At 47.6% G+C, this 22,188-nt stretch overlaps 1 protein-coding gene across 6 annotated transcripts in view; it reads left to right on the top strand.

The window, feature by feature from the left end:
- The window catches only part of TfAP-2 (transcription factor AP-2), a 287,300-nt gene that overhangs the window by 84,575 nt on the left and 180,537 nt on the right, over positions 1-22,188 (top strand). Inside the window, exon 1 of one of the 6 annotated variants that reach the window (XM_069337159.1) lies at positions 1,239-1,256. The exons of the other annotated variants lie outside the window; for them this stretch is intronic. Coding sequence (XP_069193260.1) covers positions 1,254-1,256 — 3 coding nt within the window. The 5' untranslated portion in view covers positions 1,239-1,253. Of the gene's footprint in view, positions 1-1,238; positions 1,257-22,188 lie in introns of those variants that run through there. 6 annotated transcript variants of the gene reach the window in all.

Raw genomic sequence — 22,188 nt, 5'->3', positions numbered from 1 at the left:
CTCTCTCTCTCTCTCTCTCTCTCTCTCTCTCTCCTCTCTCTCTCCCTCCCATAATTCAATTTAGCTGCACTACGAGTCACCTCTCACTCACAAACACAGACACCAGAGGGCGTGGAGGCTTGAATTACTTCCTGAGGGTAATTAGAGCGGTGTGTGTGCAGGTCCACTGGCTGCAGGGGTGAAAACTGACTGCATAATGAAAGCAATTAATACACCGGTCACAATGTTCAACTGAACGTGCATTGCTACTGCCGGCCGCGGGACACCGGGGGGGGGGGACGACGACGCGGAAGTCCTTTGATTAGCGACGGACTGCTTCCGTAGGCACTCGGCCCGCTATACAGTCGAGCTTGGCACTCGTATTTCCGTTGTTAAACAGCCGAGCTAACTGGGTGAAAATGCAACCCCGTCCTGAGATCAAGTCCATTCCATCCAGCGGTCGACCCCAAAGACGCATTCATTAATTTTTAACATGGTGTTCATTTATAATAGGAATTTGCTGAAATATATATATTAATATTATTATTATTATATAATGTACATATTAAGGCATTGGTTAGGTTATGTGTTTAGGTTCTGTTGGCGATTATTTGTATTTGTAGTACGTGGGTGAAGCATTTACAGCGTTGTGGTTCGATCAAAATTCGTCAGTGAAGCACTTGTTCCGGAAGTGTTCGAACGAAATCAGTTGAGTCGTGGGTAAACCATTTTTCATTCATAAACAGGGGGTTTGGCGGGTGCATGGAATCACTTTTGGGTCTTTGGAGGACGGGCTGCCTGCACAGAACCTAAACGCCTAACCTAACCAATGTTTAAATATGTACAATATGATAATATATAATAATATTAATATATATTTAGAAAAAAATCCTGTTTTTTTAATGAACAGCATGTTAAAATTTACGAATGCGTCTGTGTGGTCGACCGCTGGATGGAATGAACTTCAGGTTGTGTGAGCCGAGTGTAAAAAAGTTTTATTCATTCCCAAACAGGAGGATTGACATGGAACCACCTTTGTCTTTTGTTTATGAGGAGGGACTCTCATTCTTCATGTCGATTATGCTAGCAATTTCCGGCATTGCCTTAGAGAAATAACAAGTCTATTTTTGCGTGTGAGCGTGGGAGAGGACCTGTATGTTGCTGCGTCAGCTGCGTCAGCTGCGTCAGCTGCGTCAGCTGCGTCAGCCAGGCCGCAGTAGTCGTCAGCTCCCGGCCCCTGCTACCTCGCCAGTACAGGGGCCACCGCCTGACAGATGGTCCGTGTCCGAATTACTCGCATTTCAAAGTTCGAAACAATTACCTTTTTTTTTTTTTTTTTTTCCTTCCACGTGTAGGATATAATGATGACTCATTATTATCATTGTAACTATTATTTTAGTGCCGGTCGCTGAATGGGACTAGCACAGGGAAGGTTGTGGTTGTACTGGTAGTGGTGAGGCGCTTGTGGGTGGTAGTAGTGGTTGTTGATGTTGGTGGTTGGTGGTAGTGTGCCCTGGTAGTCCCTGTCGGAGCACAGTGGTGTGGCTAATAATCCAACCCGTCCTCCTAAATAGAACGTCGCATTTTTTGACGTATACGCCAAAAAATCGTCTTGCTAGAAAATGGTAGCGGCTGGAGGCATTGACATGCTGTTCCTCGTTTTCTGCTTTGGGTCCTCTGGTAGGTTAGGTTAGGGCACGACGGTGCGATAGGTTCTTGACGTTGGGAACACTCGCGGGACAGTGAGCTGTCAATGTCTGTCGTCTGTCTCGGTCCCCCCCCCCCACCCCGAAATGGGTGTTGATGACGGTACCAGGGAAGGGGGAGGGGGTGAGGGGAAGGGGGGGGGTTGAGGGCCTCACAGGATGCGGTTAGTAAGTGACCTGGACAAGAGGGGGGGAGGGGACTCCTCGCCTCGTCCCCCTGACCCCATTCGGGACTTGTTGCCCTACTTTTTTCCCCAAGAGGGAACTTTTCTGTGCGTGTGTGTGTACTCGCCTAGTTGTGCTTGCGGGGGTTGAGCTCTGGCTCTTTGTTCCCCGCCTCTCAACTGTCAGTCAACTGGTGTACAGATTCCTGAGCCTACTGGGCTCTATCATATCTACACTTGAAACTGTGTATAGAGTCAGCCTCCACCACATCACTGTCAAATGCATTCCACTTGTTAACTACTCTGACACTGAAAAAGTTCTTTCTAACGTCCCTCTGTGTGTGTGTGGCCGGAAAGGTGTGGAGGCAGGATATGGAGCACGCGATGGGGGTGGGGGGGGGGGGGTGAGTCTTCCTGATGAGGAAGGTGAATGTTCTGATTAGTTGTGTGTGTGTGTGTGTGTGTGTGTGTGTGTGTGTGTGTGTGTGTGTGTGTGTGTGTGTGTGTGTGTGTGTGTGTGTGTGTGTGTGTGTGAACATTCAGTAAGTTTGGACAGTACAACCGGATAACAGTAACCGGAGACGGTCTCCGTTATCCGGCGAACAGTGTGTTTAATTTAATGTTCTGGTGGACTTCGCTTATGATATAAGATATATTATAACCCCCAATTTGGCAGTTTTGGGGTTTCTATATAATAAAAAAAATTGCATTAACCTGAATGTCTCTGGCCACACCACCAGGAAGACATAATGTTAAATACGCTTGTGTAAAGGTCGAGATTATTTAATGGTGCTCTTTAGGATTATGGTAAACTTGCCATAAACCTGTTGGTCTGTAAACTATAGTATACCTTCAGAGGTTGTTGTTTAGCAGACAGACTGTATGTTGAACTTAATCAAAACAAAAATTATTATTTGAAGTACTTTGATAATATTTTGAGGGAGCCAATCATGTCTCTGCCAAAATTCATTCGTGACAGTACACCATGCCCAGTGCCCCCCTCCACCATTCCCAGTCCCCCCCTCCACCATTCCCAGTCCCCCCCTCCACCATGCCCAGTCCCCCCCTCCACCATGCCCAGTGCCCCCCCTCCACCATGCCCAGTGCCCCCCTCCACCATTCCCAGTGCCCCCCTCCACCATTCCCAGTCCCCCCCTCCACCATGCCCAGTCCCCCCCTCCACCATGCCCAGTGCCCCCCTCCACCATGCCCAGTGCCCCCCTCCACCATGCCCAGTGCCCCCCCTCCACCATGCCCAGTGCCCCCCTCCACCATTCCCAGTGCCCCCCTCCACCATTCCCAGTCCCCCCCTCCACCATGCCCAGTGCCCCCCCTCCACCATGCCCAGTGCCCCCCTCCACCATTCCCAGTGCCCCCCTCCACCATTCCCAGTCCCCCCCTCCACCATGCCCAGTCCCCCCCTCCACCATGCCCAGTGCCCCCCTCCACCATGCCCAGTGCCCCCCTCCACCATGCCCAGTGCCCCCACTCCACCATGCCCAGTGCCCCCCTCCACCATGCCCAGTGCCCCCCTCCACCATGCCCAGTGCCCCCCTCCACCATGCCCAGTGCCCCCCCTCCACCATGCGCAGTCCCCCCCTCCACCATACCCAGTGCCCCCATTCCACCACGCCCAGCGCCCCCTCCACCATGCCCAGTGCCCCCCCTCCACCATGCCCAGTGCCCCCCTCCACCATGCCCAGTGCCCCCCTCCACCATGCCCAGTGCCCCCCCTCCACCATGTGCAGTCCCCCCCTCCACCATGCCCAGTGCCCCCTTCCACCATTCCCAGTCCCCCCCTCCACCATTCCCAGTGCCCCCCTCCACCATTCCCAGTCCCCCCCTCCACCATGCCCAGTGCCCCCCCCCCCCTCCACCATGCCCAGTGCCCCCCTCCACCATTCCCAGTCCCCCCCTCCACCATTCCCAGTCCCCCCCTCCACCATGCCCAGTGCCCCCCCCCTCCACCATGCCCAGTGCCCCCCTCCACCATTCCCAGTGCCCCCCTCCACCATGCCCAGTCCCCCCCTCCACCATGCCCAGTGCCCCCCCCTCCACCATGCCCAGTGCCCCCCTCCACCATTCCCAGTGCCCCCCTCCACCATGCCCAGTCCCCCCCTCCACCATGCCCAGTGCCCCCCCTCCACCATGCCCAGTGCCCCCCCTCCACCATGCCCAGTGCCCCGCCTCCACCATGCCCAGTGCCCCCCTCCACCATGCCCAGTGCCCCCCTCCACCATGCCCAGTGCCCCCCTCCACCATGCCCAGTGCCCCCCTCCACCATGCCCAGTGCCCCCCCTCCACCATGCCCAGTGCCCCCACTCCACCATGCCCAGTGCCCCCCCTCCACCATGTGCAGTCCCCCCTCCACCATGCCCAGTGCCCCCCACTCCACCATGCCCAGTGCCCCCCCTCCACCATGTGCAGTCCCCCCTCCACCATGCCCAGTGCCCCCCCTCCACCATGCCCAGTGCCCCCCTCCACCATGCCCAGTGCCCCCCTCCACCATGCCCAGTGCCCCCCTCCACCATGCCCAGTGCCCCCCCTCCACCATGCCCAGTGCCCCCACTCCACCATGCCCAGTGCCCCCCCTCCACCATGTGCAGTCCCCCCTCCACCATGCCCAGTGCCCCCCACTCCACCATGCCCAGTGCCCCCCCTCCACCATGTGCAGTCCCCCCTCCACCATGCCCAGTGCCCCCCCCCTCCACCATGCCCAGTGCCCCCCCTCCACCATGTGCAGTCCCCCCTCCACCATGCCCAGTGCCCCCCCCCTCCACCATGCCCAGTGCCCCCCTCCACCATGCCCAGTGCTTCCCTCCACCATGCCCAGTGCCCCCCCTCCACCATGCCCAGTGCCCCCACTCCACCATGCCCAGTGCCCCCCCTCCACCATGTGCAGTCCCCCCTCCACCATGCCCAGTGCCCCCCACTCCACCATGCCCAGTGCCCCCCCTCCACCATGTGCAGTCCCCCCTCCACCATGCCCAGTGCCCCCCCCCCTCCACCATGCCCAGTGCCCCCCCTCCACCATGTGCAGTCCCCCCTCCACCATGCCCAGTGCCCCCCCCTCCACCATGCCCAGTGCCCCCCCCTCCACCATGCCCAGTGCCCCCCTCCACCATGCCCAGTGCCCCCCTCCACCGAGAATATATAATATTGCATGCAGTATAAAAAAAAACAAATGAATCTGAGATGATTCCTATCAGGCGTTTTAACCAGCAGCCAATTAGAGAATCAAGAGATGTATCGATCTGTGATCCGGAGCATCTTGGGGTGAGCGGGAGCGGAGGCAGCCGCGCGTGACCGGGATTACCATGAGTGGGGGCGGAAGATGGCCAACCCTTGTCGCTGAATGCATTAAGTGAATTCAGGTAAACGATTCTGGATCTGCTACAGCCAATTAGTAAATTGGTTTGTTGGCGCCGAATTGGTTGCGTCACCCTCCCCGGAACCCTCTCAGCCAGCCTGATGGCTGAGGTATGCGAGGCGCGGGCCGTTGTTTGCAGTCCGTTCAAATGAGCAAAAGCCGGATGCCGGTTAATCCAGTCGCAAAGGAACATGCGTTCGTGAACGGTCGAAATGTTACACGAATCGCAGCTCATCACGTTCGAATTTTTTTTTTTGGGGGGGGGGGGGAGGCCGGGATTCGCCGTCTGTGTTCGAATAGCAATTCTCTGAGGGGCTTCACCCACCTATTTTAAATGTAAATAATTGCCAACAGAACCAAATTACTTTATCCAGAGCCAAATTAGATGTAATTTTATTCTTGCATTAGAACACGTGATGTGACTATCTTTGGGGGGTCGGCCACCGGCTTGGACGAGTAGGGGGGTCGGCCACCGGCTTGGACGAGTAGGGGGGTCGGCCACCGGCTTGGACGAGTAGGGGGCTCGGCCACCGGCTTGGACGAGTAGGGGGGTCGGCCACCGGCTTGGACGAGTAGGGGGGTCGGCCACCGGCTTGGACGAGTAGGGGGGTCGGCCACCGGCTTGGACGAGTAGGGGGGTCGGCCACCAGCTTGGACGAGTAGGGGGGTCGGCCACCAGCTTGGACGAGTAGGGGGGTCGGCCACCAGCTTGGACGAGTAGGGGGGGGGTCGGCCACCGGCTTGGACGAGTAGGGGGGTCGGCCACCGGCTTGGACGAGTAGGGGGGTCGGCCACCGGCTTGGACGAGTAGGGGGGTCGGCCACCGGCTTGGACGAGTAGGGGGGTCGGCCACCAGCTTGGACGAGTAGGGGGGTCGGCCACCAGCTTGGACGAGTAGGTGGGGGTCGGCCACCAGCTTGGACGAGTAGGGGGGTCGGCCACCGGCTTGGACGAGTAGGGGGGTCGGCCACCAGCTTGGACGAGTAGGTGGGTCGGCCACCAGCTTGGACGAGTAGGGGGGTCGGCCACCAGCTTGGACGAGTAGGGGGGTCGGCCACCAGCTTGGACGAGTAGGGGGGTCGGCCACCAGCTTGGACGAGTAGGGGGGGGGTCGGCCACCGGCTTGGACGAGTAGGGGGGTCGGCCACCGGCTTGGACGAGTAGGGGGGTCGGCCACCGGCTTGGACGAGTAGGGGGGTCGGCCACCGGCTTGGACGAGTAGGGGGGTCGGCCACCAGCTTGGACGAGTAGGGGGGTCGGCCACCAGCTTGGACGAGTAGGTGGGGGTCGGCCACCAGCTTGGACGAGTAGGGGGGTCGGCCACCGGCTTGGACGAGTAGGGGGGTCGGCCACCAGCTTGGACGAGTAGGTGGGTCGGCCACCAGCTTGGACGAGTAGGGGGGTCGGCCACCAGCTTGGACGAGTAGGGGGGTCGGCCACCAGCTTGGACGAGTAGGGGGGTCGGCCACCAGCTTGGACGAGTAGAGGGGTCGGCCACCAGCTTGGACGAGTAGGGGGGTCGGCCACCGGCTTGGACGAGTAGGGGGGTCGGCCACCAGCTTGGACGAGTAGGGGGGTCGGCCACCGGCTTGGACGAGTAGGGGGGTCGACCACCAGCTTGGACGAGTAGGGGGGTCGGCCACCGGCTTGGACGAGTAGGGGGGTCGGCCACCAGCTTGGACGAGTAGGGGGGTCGGCCACCAGCTTGGACGAGTAGGGGGGAGGTCGGCCACCAGCTTGGACGAGTAGGGGGGTCGGCCACCGGCTTGGACGAGTAGGGGGGTCGGCCACCGGCTTGGACGAGTAGAGGGGTCGGCCACCGGCTTGGACGAGTAGGGGGGTCGGCCACCGGCTTGGACGAGTAGGGGGGTCGGCCACCAGCTTGGACGAGTAGGTGGGTCGGCCACCAGCTTGGACGAGTAGGGGGGTCGGCCACCAGCTTGGACGAGTAGGGGGGTCGGCCACCGGCTTGGACGAGTAGAGGGGTCGGCCACCACCTTGGACGAGTAGAGGGGTCGGCCACCAGCTTGGACGAGTAGGGGGGTCGGCCACCAGCTTGGACGAGTAGGGGGGAGGTCGGCCACCAGCTTGGACGAGTAGGGGGGTCGGCCACCGGCTTGGACGAGTAGGGGGGTCGGCCACCAGCTTGGACGAGTTGGGGGGTCGGCCACCAGCTTGGACGAGTAGGGGGGGGGGGTCGGCCACCAGCTTGGACGAGTAGGGGGGGGGGTCGGCCACCAGCTTGGACGAGTAGGGGGGTCGGCCACCAGCTTGGACGAGTATGGCCTGAGGACGGATTCGAGCAGATAGACACGCGACTGTTAAACGTACCTGTATGACGGCTTTTACGGACTGCCAGTTTTATAATTCTGAATTATTATATACGTTCAAATTTCAGTTATATGGATTTTACTCCATAGGCCTAGCTATTTGTGTAGACAGTTAACAGCATGAATGTATAAGTTAACTAGTAATACAGTCATGTGTATAGAGATATAGCTTTCAATGGACGCGTGTATGGCTGTAGATACGGATGTATGGCTAACTTCCCGTTCGTGACTCTTGGCGAAAGTGACAACTTTTATACTCAGGCTCCCTAATGCCTTTAGTAAACATCCCAGACTCTGTCCCCTGTTTACAATATGCAGCTCCCAGTGTACCGGGCCCGGTGACACCGGAACAGCTCTTCTCCCCCCCCCCTTCCCCCAATCACTCCCTCCCCCATTACCCCTTTCCTCACTCTTCTCTCTCCATTTCCCCCCTTCCCCCCTCACCACCTGGCCCTCCGGCGGCCGCCACCATCACCCGAGCAGCATGAATGAGTCCACCGTCTGTAGTAACTCGCACTATCGCCGCCATGCACCGTGTCGGCTACTGCTGGAGGGGGCGGCGGTGGCGACGGTGGTGGGGGGTTGTGGCGACGGTGGTGGGGTGGGGGGTGTGGCGACGGTGGTGGGGTGGGGGGTGGCGACGGTGGTGGGGGGTGTGGCGACGGTGGTGGGGTGGGGGGTGGCGACGGTGGTGGGAGGGGGTGGCGACGGTCGTGGGGGTGGGGGGTGGCGAGCGGGGGCCCACAGGATGGAAAGTCAGTCGGTCAGCCGCTGACCCCACAGCCGAGGGTCGGCTAGAACAGTCGCCGACTCGAGGGACTCCTAACTGGAAGAGTGAGTGAGGGAAGGTGTAGAGAAGGTAGTGTTAACGGTACTGGAGAAAGAGCGGGAGGAGAGGCGTATCCGAAAGAAGGGTTAGAGGTACGAGGACAGACGGCTGTCCTCAGGGGTTAGGAGTATGAGGGACAGGGGCTAGGAGTAAAAGGGATAGAGGGGGTGCGAGGTGTGTAAAAAGAGGACAGAGAGTAAGGAGTAAAAGAGACAGAGAAAAGGGTTAAGAGAGGGGAGAGCACACAGAAGAAGGGTTAAGAGAGGGGAGAGCACACAGAAGAAGGGTTAAGAGAGGGGAGAGCACACAGAAGAAGGGGTAAATGTAATAGTAATAAAGGTCTGCTCTTATTAATAGCTCTTACCAAACGATATTAGCAGGGCCGAGCTTCAGCTCTTGGGAGAAGGCCTTTCTAGCTGGTGGCTGTGTGATGCAGAGACTACAGTGCCGTATCTGCCCCAACCCCTCTCCTTTGAGAATAATTTCTCACTGTGTGCCCCGACCACAATTAAATATACTTCTGGCATCCTTGTGGGCCATGAGGGCCAAGGGCCAAGCATGTTTTCGTGGTCTCGTCCCTCAATATTCTGTATTTGTCCACGGCATTCGTATCCTGAAGTATTTTCTACGTGTGAATCATGTCCCTTCTAGCATCACCTTTAGGTCTGTTGACTCGTTTGCACTCTAAACCGTAGAGGATTTTCTCACCACCGCATCTCTCTAGTATATTCTTCCTTCTGTTCTTATGTTCGTTATTCTTACCTTTGTTCTTATATATATGAGTGGGATTGGGTGGTTATAAATAGGAGCTGCCTCGTATGGGCCAATAGGCCTTCTGCAGTTACCTTTGTTCTTATGTTCTTCTTATGTTCTGGCTGCCTTCACAATGGGAAAAAATCTATTTCGATATCTCTGTGGTTCATCTGAAGTTTCATTTTAACATGGTAACAGCTCATTCTAATTGGATGTCTTTGTTAATCTTGTCAACACTGTGTATATTTTGTACACTGTGATCATGTCCTTTCCAATTGTTCTTTCTCCATAGGGGTGATTTAGCTCAATGGATTTAATAATGTATGGGTCGCTTGTCTGTACATAATGATGGAGTCCCGTTGACCGTCCTCACGTACGTGAGACATGCCTGCGCTGCTGACGTGGTCCTGTGACTTGTGTGCTTCACGTGATTGATCCGATATAATACAAATCTACAAACATTTTGTTTTTCCTTATGGGGGAAGCTGGATCCGTCAGGTTATCTTGAGATGATTTCGGGGCTTTAGCGTCCCCGCGGCCCGGTCCTCGACCAGGCTTCCTTTTTGTTACATACCCCCGGGGAGCAGCTCGTAGCAGCTTTCTAACTCCCAGGTACCTATTTACTGCTAGATAACAGGGTGAAAGAAACATTTTGCCCATTTGTCTCCGTCTCTACCGGGGATCGAACCCGGAACCTCAAAACTACAAATCCGAAGCTCTGTCCACCCAGCTGTCAGCTGCCCATCAGGTATAGCCCTGCAATGCCGCCTCCTAGTTCCCAGACCTCCTGGAGGTGGTAGGTTAGGTTAGGTTAGACTAGGCCTTTTCAAAGAAGTGGTCTAACTACTAAACAACTTTATCAAAGTTCTGCTAAAGATTTCTGCCTATCTTTGTCATTTCTAATCTTCTCATAAGATTTTCGTCATCATATCTTGAAAGAGCGGGAAGGATTCCTCTCTCCTGGCTGGTCCAACAGCATGAGATCCGAGGATCAGTCTCTAGGGGTTACTTCCCTTGTCTCACACGTCAGTCTGTGTGTCCCTGTGTTGAACCGTTGTATGAGGCACCCCTCTGAAAGCCTTTCTGGCTGTGGGAACCGACCTGTGAGATTTATATTTATTTAATTTATATGAATTTATATTTACGTTAATTTATATACTTCGATAGCAATTTGTATAATGATAAGTGGACTGTATTTCTGCAATAATCTCATAATCTCACAAATCGATCCTCTACACATTAGGGGGGTTATTAAATTAATATATATGCAGCCAATCAAATTACAGAATTAACTACATACATTGAAAAGGTTCCTTATCTTATAGTACAGCAGGTTAGTCCACCAGGTATAACTAGGGTGTAGACACCAAATTATCCTCTTTGAGGTAGCTTCCATATCACCCAGTAACTGGTGCACAAATCTTGCATCCTCGTCTTGACCTGTCAAAAGGGCGCTAGCTGTGAAGCCAGAAACCTAGTATATGACAAGTATTTCAGAGAAAACACTATATGGAACATTGAGACCTGGCTTAATTACCTTTAGTTTGAGGCGATTTCGCGTTCTAACCGGCTAACCCTATATCCTGACATTAATGGCCATAAATGAATGATAAACGGGTTTCGGATAGACTTAACTTGAATTGTAGACATCGTGTTGACAATGGTACACCTTTGGCTTCCATAACACTACGTCCAAGTAAATTTAACAGGAGCCGAATTTGCTCCCGTGTGAGCCTCTGGTCTCGTATAAACAATGGCTGCCCTCCTCCTCACTCTGACGCCTGGCTTACATTGTCCAGATTTCAGAACGTGATAGAAGGGTCACATTTACTCTACTTTAATATTGATAATTAAGTTAATTTATATAAGATGTTTTTATGATGGTAAAGTCCAAAGACTAATGTATTTAAGAACAATTCCCAGCAGAATAGCTGGTGAATTATAATAGTATGTGGTGATGATATCCCGTTTTCTATAGACGGTAATTCCACTACAAGTTACGTTTTCTATGGGTAACTTGTTGGTAATACAGCTATTATCTGTATGATATATTAAATGGTGTCGGATTTTCCGACATAATTCCCCAGGGGACTGCTCACGGGTCGAAGTCCTAATTAGAACAGACGAACACCGATACTCCTCCTTCGAATTATTAGATTAATTTGATGTTAGTAGTTAGTAATCACACATTTGTGTGTCTGTTCGTACAGGACGGATGTCCCGTACTAGAGTTGTAGGGGTTAGAAGTCTAATGCGATTTCATTTCCCTGTCAACTCTTGAAAGGCTAATATTCAAGCCTTATTACATATTATTTAACCCAGAAGACTGAATGTGATCAAGTACTACAGTCAAGTATGATTCAGGGACTGCAGTGAGATCAGTGACATTAGATATAACTTGAAGTTTCTTCAGGTAACTGGTCACTGATATATAAACACTGAGGCCCATGGAATACATCTTGATTAAATAATAAATGTATCAAATCAGTCATCAGATTTATTGGGGTTTAATTTAATTAATTGATTCAGAAGATTGAATAGCTCATCATTAAAGTAAAGTATGGTTCTGAGACTGCAGTGGGTTCAGTGACATTGGTCGCAGTGACTTGTAGCTGTTTTAGGCTACTGTTCACTGATTTGCCACTGAGGCCTCATGAACTCATCTCCAGCTTTAAATGATGATACTAACATCAACCTCTGTTACTATAGTCAGCTGTAATCTCCTTAGTATAATGCTACTGGAGAAATATAATCAGCTGACAAATTTAGATTTCTACTAGTATTGTTTATCTGCAGGCATAGGTCTCCTCAGGCTTGATACTGGGCCTGAGAGTAATTTACCTCCTGCAGAGTTTAACATGGTTATGCCCTGATATTTAGTAGGGCTACCAATGAATTGATGGTAGTAGTCTGTCCCCACAAGGACAGCCATTTGGCATTTGATTTGCTCAAATTTACCTGCAGCTGCTTGATAATAGCTTTCCAGGTCAGCATAATCAACTGTTGATTGTTGTGACAAATCTTCACATTTCTTGATCTGTCTTGTTAAGTGGCCTTTAAGACCTGCAAGGGTTCTTTTCATTCTCCCTGCATTATCCATACTGGCTAGTTGGTGAAGCCTTGTGGGGCTTGTACTTGGGCTGCTCATAATACTGAACAAGCTCTAATGGTAGCCTAGGGTAAATTCTGAACTCACTAGGCAATAATCCTACCTCTACTAGAGGTTAGCACTTAAAATTAATACACATTATATATATATACAATCATCCACACTAATGATTTGAGTGATAAACCAGTGTCACTGGAAGTACCTTTAGGTTAGCTCCTCTATATCACCCTAGGATGGTAGAGACACTAATTAATCACTCAAAGGTGTAATGATCATAAGTAAATTATATATATACAACTCAACTCGAGTTGATAAAAATTACACCCAAAATAGGGTCTGGACCATTCATTAATGGTGTTAGGTTGTTCAATATAGTACAACTGACTATGGTAATAATGGGACTAGGATGAACGATAATAGTTCAACTAGTCAATGGTTAATATCCTACCCTGTTGTGGGTTGGCAATTAGTAAATATTATACTGTGATCACTAGTGCAATATATATTAAATAATTCTCTATTTTGGAGAAATAATATACACAATTATTGATAATAGCCTCTTAATTAGCCTCTATGAAACTTCTAATATTATCTAGAAGTATTAAATATTATTAGTGACCTCGCGAAATAAAGTCCACAAAATTCGTAGATAATCTCTCGCGAAATGTAACACCACGAAATCCGTGAACAATCTCGCGAAGACACAGTCACTAATTTGGCTGGATTCTATATTAGCGCTGTCATTTCACGAAATAACACGCCACCAAATATCTGTGGGTGTGCATGAAACCGCTGACGAAGCTGAACTGGGCTGAGGGAGGCTCCTGAGCTCCCTCGAGGCTACGCTGCCGTCTTGACTGTCTGGCCTTTGTTTAAATAACACTGCACTAGTATATTTAATGAATCCACTGGTTAACTGGTTCATCCGGTACTAAGATGACCAAATGTGGGTTCAAAGGATCAAATAATCCGTCATCCGGTTCGAAGGACCAAATAATGTGGGAACCGACCTGTGAGATTTATATTTATTTAATTTATATGAATTTATATTTACGTTAATTTATATACTTCGATAGCAATTTGTATAATGATAAGTGGACTGTATTTCTGCAATAATCTCATAATCTCACAAATCGATCCTCTACACATTAGGGGGGTTATTAAATTAATATATATGCAGCCAATCAAATTACAGAATTAACTACATACATTGAAAAGGTTCCTTATCTTATAGTACAGCAGGTTAGTCCACCAGGTATAACTAGGGTGTAGACACCAAATTATCCTCTTTGAGGTAGCTTCCATATCACCCAGTAACTGGTGCACAAATCTTACATCCTCGTCTTGACCTGTCAAAAGGGCGCTAGCTGTGAAGCCAGAAACCTAGTATATGACAAGTATTTCAGAGAAAACACTATATGGAACATTGAGACCTGGCTTAATTACCTTTAGTTTGAGGCGATTTCGCGTTCTAACCGGCTAACCCTATATCCTGACATTAATGGCCATAAATGAATGATAAACGGGTTTCGGATAGACTTAACTTGAATTGTAGACATCGTGTTGACAATGGTACACCTTTGGCTTCCATAACACTACGTCCAAGTAAATTTAACAGGAGCCGAATTTGCTCCCGTGTGAGCCTCTGGTCTCGTATAAACAATGGCTGCCCTCCTCCTCACTCTGACGCCTGGCTTACATTGTCCAGATTTCAGAACGTGATAGAAGGGTCACATTTACTCTACTTTAATATTGATAATTAAGTTAATTTATATAAGATGTTTTTATGATGGTAAAGTCCAAAGACTAATGTATTTAAGAACAATTCCCAGCAGAATAGCTGGTGAATTATAATAGTATGTGGTGATGATATCCCGTTTTCTATAGACGGTAATTCCACTACAAGTTACGTTTTCTATGGGTAACTTGTTGGTAATACAGCTATTATCTGTATGATATATTAAATGGTGTCGGATTTTCCGACATAATTCCCCAGGGGACTGCTCACGGGTCGAAGTCCTAATTAGAACAGACGAACACCGATACTCCTCCTTCGAATTATTAGATTAATTTGATGTTAGTAGTTAGTAATCACACATTTGTGTGTCTGTTCGTACAGGACGGATGTCCCGTACTAGAGTTGTAGGGGTTAGAAGTCTAATGCGATTTCATTTCCCTGTCAACTCTTGAAAGGCTAATATTCAAGCCTTATTACATATTATTTAACCCAGAAGACTGAATGTGATCAAGTACTACAGTCAAGTATGATTCAGGGACTGCAGTGAGATCAGTGACATTAGATATAACTTGAAGTTTCTTCAGGTAACTGGTCACTGATATATAAACACTGAGGCCCATGGAATACATCTTGATTAAATAATAAATGTATCAAATCAGTCATCAGATTTATTGGGGTTTAATTTAATTAATTGATTCAGAAGATTGAATAGCTCATCATTAAAGTAAAGTATGGTTCTGAGACTGCAGTGGGTTCAGTGACATTGGTCGCAGTGACTTGTAGCTGTTTTAGGCTACTGTTCACTGATTTGCCACTGAGGCCTCATGAACTCATCTCCAGCTTTAAATGATGATACTAACATCAACCTCTGTTACTATAGTCAGCTGTAATCTCCTTAGTATAATGCTACTGGAGAAATATAATCAGCTGACAAATTTAGATTTCTACTAGTATTGTTTATCTGCAGGCATAGGTCTCCTCAGGCTTGATACTGGGCCTGAGAGTAATTTACCTCCTGCAGAGTTTAACATGGTTATGCCCTGATATTTAGTAGGGCTACCAATGAATTGATGGTAGTAGTCTGTCCCCACAAGGACAGCCATTTGGCATTTGATTTGCTCAAATTTACCTGCAGCTGCTTGATAATAGCTTTCCAGGTCAGCATAATCAACTGTTGATTGTTGTGACAAATCTTCACATTTCTTGATCTGTCTTGTTAAGTGGCCTTTAAGACCTGCAAGGGTTCTTTTCATTCTCCCTGCATTATCCATACTGGCTAGTTGGTGAAGCCTTGTGGGGCTTGTACTTGGGCTGCTCATAATACTGAACAAGCTCTAATGGTAGCCTAGGGTAAATTCTGAACTCACTAGGCAATAATCCTACCTCTACTAGAGGTTAGCACTTAAAATTAATACACATTATATATATATACAATCATCCACACTAATGATTTGAGTGATAAACCAGTGTCACTGGAAGTACCTTTAGGTTAGCTCCTCTATATCACCCTAGGATGGTAGAGACACTAATTAATCACTCAAAGGTGTAATGATCATAAGTAAATTATATATATACAACTCAACTCGAGTTGATAAAAATTACACCCAAAATAGGGTCTGGACCATTCATTAATGGTGTTAGGTTGTTCAATATAGTACAACTGACTATGGTAATAATGGGACTAGGATGAACGATAATAGTTCAACTAGTCAATGGTTAATATCCTACCCTGTTGTGGGTTGGCAATTAGTAAATATTATACTGTGATCACTAGTGCAATATATATTAAATAATTCTCTATTTTGGAGAAATAATATACACAATTATTGATAATAGCCTCTTAATTAGCCTCTATGAAACTTCTAATATTATCTAGAAGTATTAAATATTATTAGTGACCTCGCGAAATAAAGTCCACAAAATTCGTAGATAATCTCTCGCGAAATGTAACACCACGAAATCCGTGAACAATCTCGCGAAGACACAGTCACTAATTTGGCTGGATTCTATATTAGCGCTGTCATTTCACGAAATAACACGCCACCAAATATCTGTGGGTGTGCATGAAACCGCTGACGAAGCTGAACTGGGCTGAGGGAGGCTCCTGAGCTCCCTCGAGGCTACGCTGCCGTCTTGACTGTCTGGCCTTTGTTTAAATAACACTGCACTAGTATATTTAATGAATCCACTGGTTAACTGGTTCATCCGGTACTAAGATGACCAAATGTGGGTTCAAAGGATCAAATAATCCGTCATCCGGTTCGAAGGACCAAATAATGTGGGAACCGACCTGTGAGATTTATATTTATTTAATTTATATGAATTTATATTTACGTTAATTTATATACTTCGATAGCAATTTGTATAATGATAAGTGGACTGTATTTCTGCAATAATCTCATAATCTCACAAATCGATCCTCTACACATTAGGGGGGTTATTAAATTAATATATATGCAGCCAATCAAATTACAGAATTAACTACATACATTGAAAAGGTTCCTTATCTTATAGTACAGCAGGTTAGTCCACCAGGTATAACTAGGGTGTAGACACCAAATTATCCTCTTTGAGGTAGCTTCCATATCACCCAGTAACTGGTGCACAAATCTTACATCCTCGTCTTGACCTGTCAAAAGGGCGCTAGCTGTGAAGCCAGAAACCTAGTATATGACAAGTATTTCAGAGAAAACACTATATGGAACATTGAGACCTGGCTTAATTACCTTTAGTTTGAGGCGATTTCGCGTTCTAACCGGCTAACCCTATATCCTGACATTAATGGCCATAAATGAATGATAAACGGGTTTCGGATAGACTTAACTTGAATTGTAGACATCGTGTTGACAATGGTACACCTTTGGCTTCCATAACACTACGTCCAAGTAAATTTAACAGGAGCCGAATTTGCTCCCGTGTGAGCCTCTGGTCTCGTATAAACAATGGCTGCCCTCCTCCTCACTCTGACGCCTGGCTTACATTGTCCAGATTTCAGAACGTGATAGAAGGGTCACATTTACTCTACTTTAATATTGATAATTAAGTTAATTTATATAAGATGTTTTTATGATGGTAAAGTCCAAAGACTAATGTATTTAAGAACAATTCCCAGCAGAATAGCTGGTGAATTATAATAGTATGTGGTGATGATATCCCGTTTTCTATAGACGGTAATTCCACTACAAGTTACGTTTTCTATGGGTAACTTGTTGGTAATACAGCTATTATCTGTATGATATATTAAATGGTGTCGGATTTTCCGACATAATTCCCCAGGGGACTGCTCACGGGTCGAAGTCCTAATTAGAACAGACGAACACCGATACTCCTCCTTCGAATTATTAGATTAATTTGATGTTAGTAGTTAGTAATCACACATTTGTGTGTCTGTTCGTACAGGACGGATGTCCCGTACTAGAGTTGTAGGGGTTAGAAGTCTAATGCGATTTCATTTCCCTGTCAACTCTTGAAAGGCTAATATTCAAGCCTTATTACATATTATTTAACCCAGAAGACTGAATGTGATCAAGTACTACAGTCAAGTATGATTCAGGGACTGCAGTGAGATCAGTGACATTAGATATAACTTGAAGTTTCTTCAGGTAACTGGTCACTGATATATAAACACTGAGGCCCATGGAATACATCTTGATTAAATAATAAATGTATCAAATCAGTCATCAGATTTATTGGGGTTTAATTTAATTAATTGATTCAGAAGATTGAATAGCTCATCATTAAAGTAAAGTATGGTTCTGAGACTGCAGTGGGTTCAGTGACATTGGTCGCAGTGACTTGTAGCTGTTTTAGGCTACTGTTCACTGATTTGCCACTGAGGCCTCATGAACTCATCTCCAGCTTTAAATGATGATACTAACATCAACCTCTGTTACTATAGTCAGCTGTAATCTCCTTAGTATAATGCTACTGGAGAAATATAATCAGCTGACAAATTTAGATTTCTACTAGTATTGTTTATCTGCAGGCATAGGTCTCCTCAGGCTTGATACTGGGCCTGAGAGTAATTTACCTCCTGCAGAGTTTAACATGGTTATGCCCTGATATTTAGTAGGGCTACCAATGAATTGATGGTAGTAGTCTGTCCCCACAAGGACAGCCATTTGGCATTTGATTTGCTCAAATTTACCTGCAGCTGCTTGATAATAGCTTTCCAGGTCAGCATAATCAACTGTTGATTGTTGTGACAAATCTTCACATTTCTTGATCTGTCTTGTTAAGTGGCCTTTAAGACCTGCAAGGGTTCTTTTCATTCTCCCTGCATTATCCATACTGGCTAGTTGGTGAAGCCTTGTGGGGCTTGTACTTGGGCTGCTCATAATACTGAACAAGCTCTAATGGTAGCCTAGGGTAAATTCTGAACTCACTAGGCAATAATCCTACCTCTACTAGAGGTTAGCACTTAAAATTAATACACATTATATATATATACAATCATCCACACTAATGATTTGAGTGATAAACCAGTGTCACTGGAAGTACCTTTAGGTTAGCTCCTCTATATCACCCTAGGATGGTAGAGACACTAATTAATCACTCAAAGGTGTAATGATCATAAGTAAATTATATATATACAACTCAACTCGAGTTGATAAAAATTACACCCAAAATAGGGTCTGGACCATTCATTAATGGTGTTAGGTTGTTCAATATAGTACAACTGACTATGGTAATAATGGGACTAGGATGAACGATAATAGTTCAACTAGTCAATGGTTAATATCCTACCCTGTTGTGGGTTGGCAATTAGTAAATATTATACTGTGATCACTAGTGCAATATATATTAAATAATTCTCTATTTTGGAGAAATAATATACACAATTATTGATAATAGCCTCTTAATTAGCCTCTATGAAACTTCTAATATTATCTAGAAGTATTAAATATTATTAGTGACCTCGCGAAATAAAGTCCACAAAATTCGTAGATAATCTCTCGCGAAATGTAACACCACGAAATCCGTGAACAATCTCGCGAAGACACAGTCACTAATTTGGCTGGATTCTATATTAGCGCTGTCATTTCACGAAATAACACGCCACCAAATATCTGTGGGTGTGCATGAAACCGCTGACGAAGCTGAACTGGGCTGAGGGAGGCTCCTGAGCTCCCTCGAGGCTACGCTGCCGTCTTGACTGTCTGGCCTTTGTTTAAATAACACTGCACTAGTATATTTAATGAATCCACTGGTTAACTGGTTCATCCGGTACTAAGATGACCAAATGTGGGTTCAAAGGATCAAATAATCCGTCATCCGGTTCGAAGGACCAAATAATGTGGGAACCGACCTGTGAGATTTATATTTATTTAATTTATATGAATTTATATTTACGTTAATTTATATACTTCGATAGCAATTTGTATAATGATAAGTGGACTGTATTTCTGCAATAATCTCATAATCTCACAAATCGATCCTCTACACATTAGGGGGGTTATTAAATTAATATATATGCAGCCAATCAAATTACAGAATTAACTACATACATTGAAAAGGTTCCTTATCTTATAGTACAGCAGGTTAGTCCACCAGGTATAACTAGGGTGTAGACACCAAATTATCCTCTTTGAGGTAGCTTCCATATCACCCAGTAACTGGTGCACAAATCTTACATCCTCGTCTTGACCTGTCAAAAGGGCGCTAGCTGTGAAGCCAGAAACCTAGTATATGACAAGTATTTCAGAGAAAACACTATATGGAACATTGAGACCTGGCTTAATTACCTTTAGTTTGAGGCGATTTCGCGTTCTAACCGGCTAACCCTATATCCTGACATTAATGGCCATAAATGAATGATAAACGGGTTTCGGATAGACTTAACTTGAATTGTAGACATCGTGTTGACAATGGTACACCTTTGGCTTCCATAACACTACGTCCAAGTAAATTTAACAGGAGCCGAATTTGCTCCCGTGTGAGCCTCTGGTCTCGTATAAACAATGGCTGCCCTCCTCCTCACTCTGACGCCTGGCTTACATTGTCCAGATTTCAGAACGTGATAGAAGGGTCACATTTACTCTACTTTAATATTGATAATTAAGTTAATTTATATAAGATGTTTTTATGATGGTAAAGTCCAAAGACTAATGTATTTAAGAACAATTCCCAGCAGAATAGCTGGTGAATTATAATAGTATGTGGTGATGATATCCCGTTTTCTATAGACGGTAATTCCACTACAAGTTACGTTTTCTATGGGTAACTTGTTGGTAATACAGCTATTATCTGTATGATATATTAAATGGTGTCGGATTTTCCGACACTGGCAGTCCTGGAATATGCAGTCATCCTAAATTACTGATGATGCGATAATAGTATCGACAAATTGTAACGACAGAATTGTAGCAATACATTGAAATAGAAGAACAAACAGGGAAACAAAGACGATTCTTCCTTGTATGGAAACAGTTATTGTTCATAAAGTATTTTAAGCTGTATATTTTCCTACATATATGGGACACTTGCGCTATGTATAATAGTGGGTGGTGGAAGGTTGGGTGGGCACTTCCATACGCCTCCACCCTCACCCTGGGTGGAGGCTCCTACACCCTCACCCTTGGTGGAGGCTCCTACACCCAGGCTCCACCTTCACCCTGGGTGGAGGCTCCTACACCCCGGCTCCACCTTCACCCTGATGAGGGTGGAGCCTGGGCATAGAAGTAGCACTGCAGCATGTAGCCCAGGCGATAGGCGTTACCTGTATTAAGACACTTGTATTATGTGTCCCTGACAACAGGCTCAGGCTATACGTAGACCCTGGAAGGACCTTCCTGTCTAAATGTGTCGTGAGGCGAATCAAAATATACCCGCCATTTCTTCACCGGACTCCTTCATACACTACAAATTTAGTTCGTGACCTATTGTAATGTTGTCAGTAATGACGGCGCTGGGACACGCGCGCACGCCCGCTGCTCAATGAGCTTTTATCAAGTTTATTGGCCTCTGCCAAGGCGCTGAAGACATGTGCGCCCAGATCACTGCCCGGGAACACGAGGCTGGTTCATAAACAGTCTCTCTCTTTGCCCTGACGAGGTGGACTAGATCTCGGAGGTTGGCGACGGCGGCTTCAACGTGTATTTTGTCGCTTCGGGACCTCGGGCGCCGTTTACAGCGTTGGGGAAAGCAATGATTGACTCTTCAACGACGGCAGGTATTTTGCGAGCAGAGGAGGTACCCACCAACTGGTCATTACTCCTCATTAACACGTGTTCCGTCGACGGTAAATATTGATCTGGAAGGGTTGGTGGTTATGGGTTTGAGGGAAGGGAGGGAGGGAGGGGATGGTTGTAGATTGTTATCAGCATGTTAAACCACTGGCGCCACAAGGGTGATTACCAGGTTTCAGTATAATGTAAGTTGGTTGTGAGTCGCAATCAGTCAAGTGTTTCCCCTGGACGTGACAAGACTTGCATGGCCTTTCCCTGCTCGGGCAATAATGGATGCTAAGGTCCTCGTGGGACAACTAGACTGTCTTGTGTAACTGAGGACGGCTGCTTGAGCACCGAGGCTCGGTACTATGTAGCCTGCACACTGGCCAGGTAATTACGAGGGCCCGATGTGCTTCAATTGACTTGGAGTTGGTTTATGAGCCCTAAGTAGGATCATCATCTCGAGCCTGGCAAATTGCCTGTCAGTTTCTGTCATTCACTTCTTGGCCAACTTTAGCGTGGTAAACCCCTTGTCAAGGATCTTGCTGGAGTATGGCGAGGTTGTCTGAATAAACGGCTATCATTCACTTGTTTCTGGTAATCAAGAGGCTGGCAGACTTATAGTGAGGTTAAGGGCTACACTGACCTTAACAGACACTTGAGAACTTTGCATTGACAAGATAAGAAAACCTGTCGGCTCAACTTGGAACATCTGTCAAGGGCAAGGCTCGTCACACGAGTCATCACTGACACCTGTCATCACTGACACCTGTCATCTTGACGTGCGTCTGTAGTCTTCTGTACGTGTGGTGGTGGCAGGTGGGTGACCTTACTGTGTGGTGGTGGTGGCAGGTGGGTGACCTAACTGTGTGGTGGTGGCAAGTGGGTGACCTTACTATGTGGTGGTGGCAGGTGGGTGACCTTACTGTGTGGTGGTGGTGGCAGGTGGGTGACCTTACTGCGTGGTGGTGGCAGGTGGGTGACCTTACTGTGGTGGTGGTGGCAGATGGGTGACCTTACTGTGTGGTGGTGGCAGGTGGG

Source organism: Procambarus clarkii, chromosome 37 (assembly GCF_040958095.1).
Source record: "Procambarus clarkii isolate CNS0578487 chromosome 37, FALCON_Pclarkii_2.0, whole genome shotgun sequence".
NCBI lineage: Eukaryota > Metazoa > Arthropoda > Malacostraca > Decapoda > Cambaridae > Procambarus > Procambarus clarkii.
This window is presented reverse-complemented; position numbering and strand designations above follow the sequence as displayed.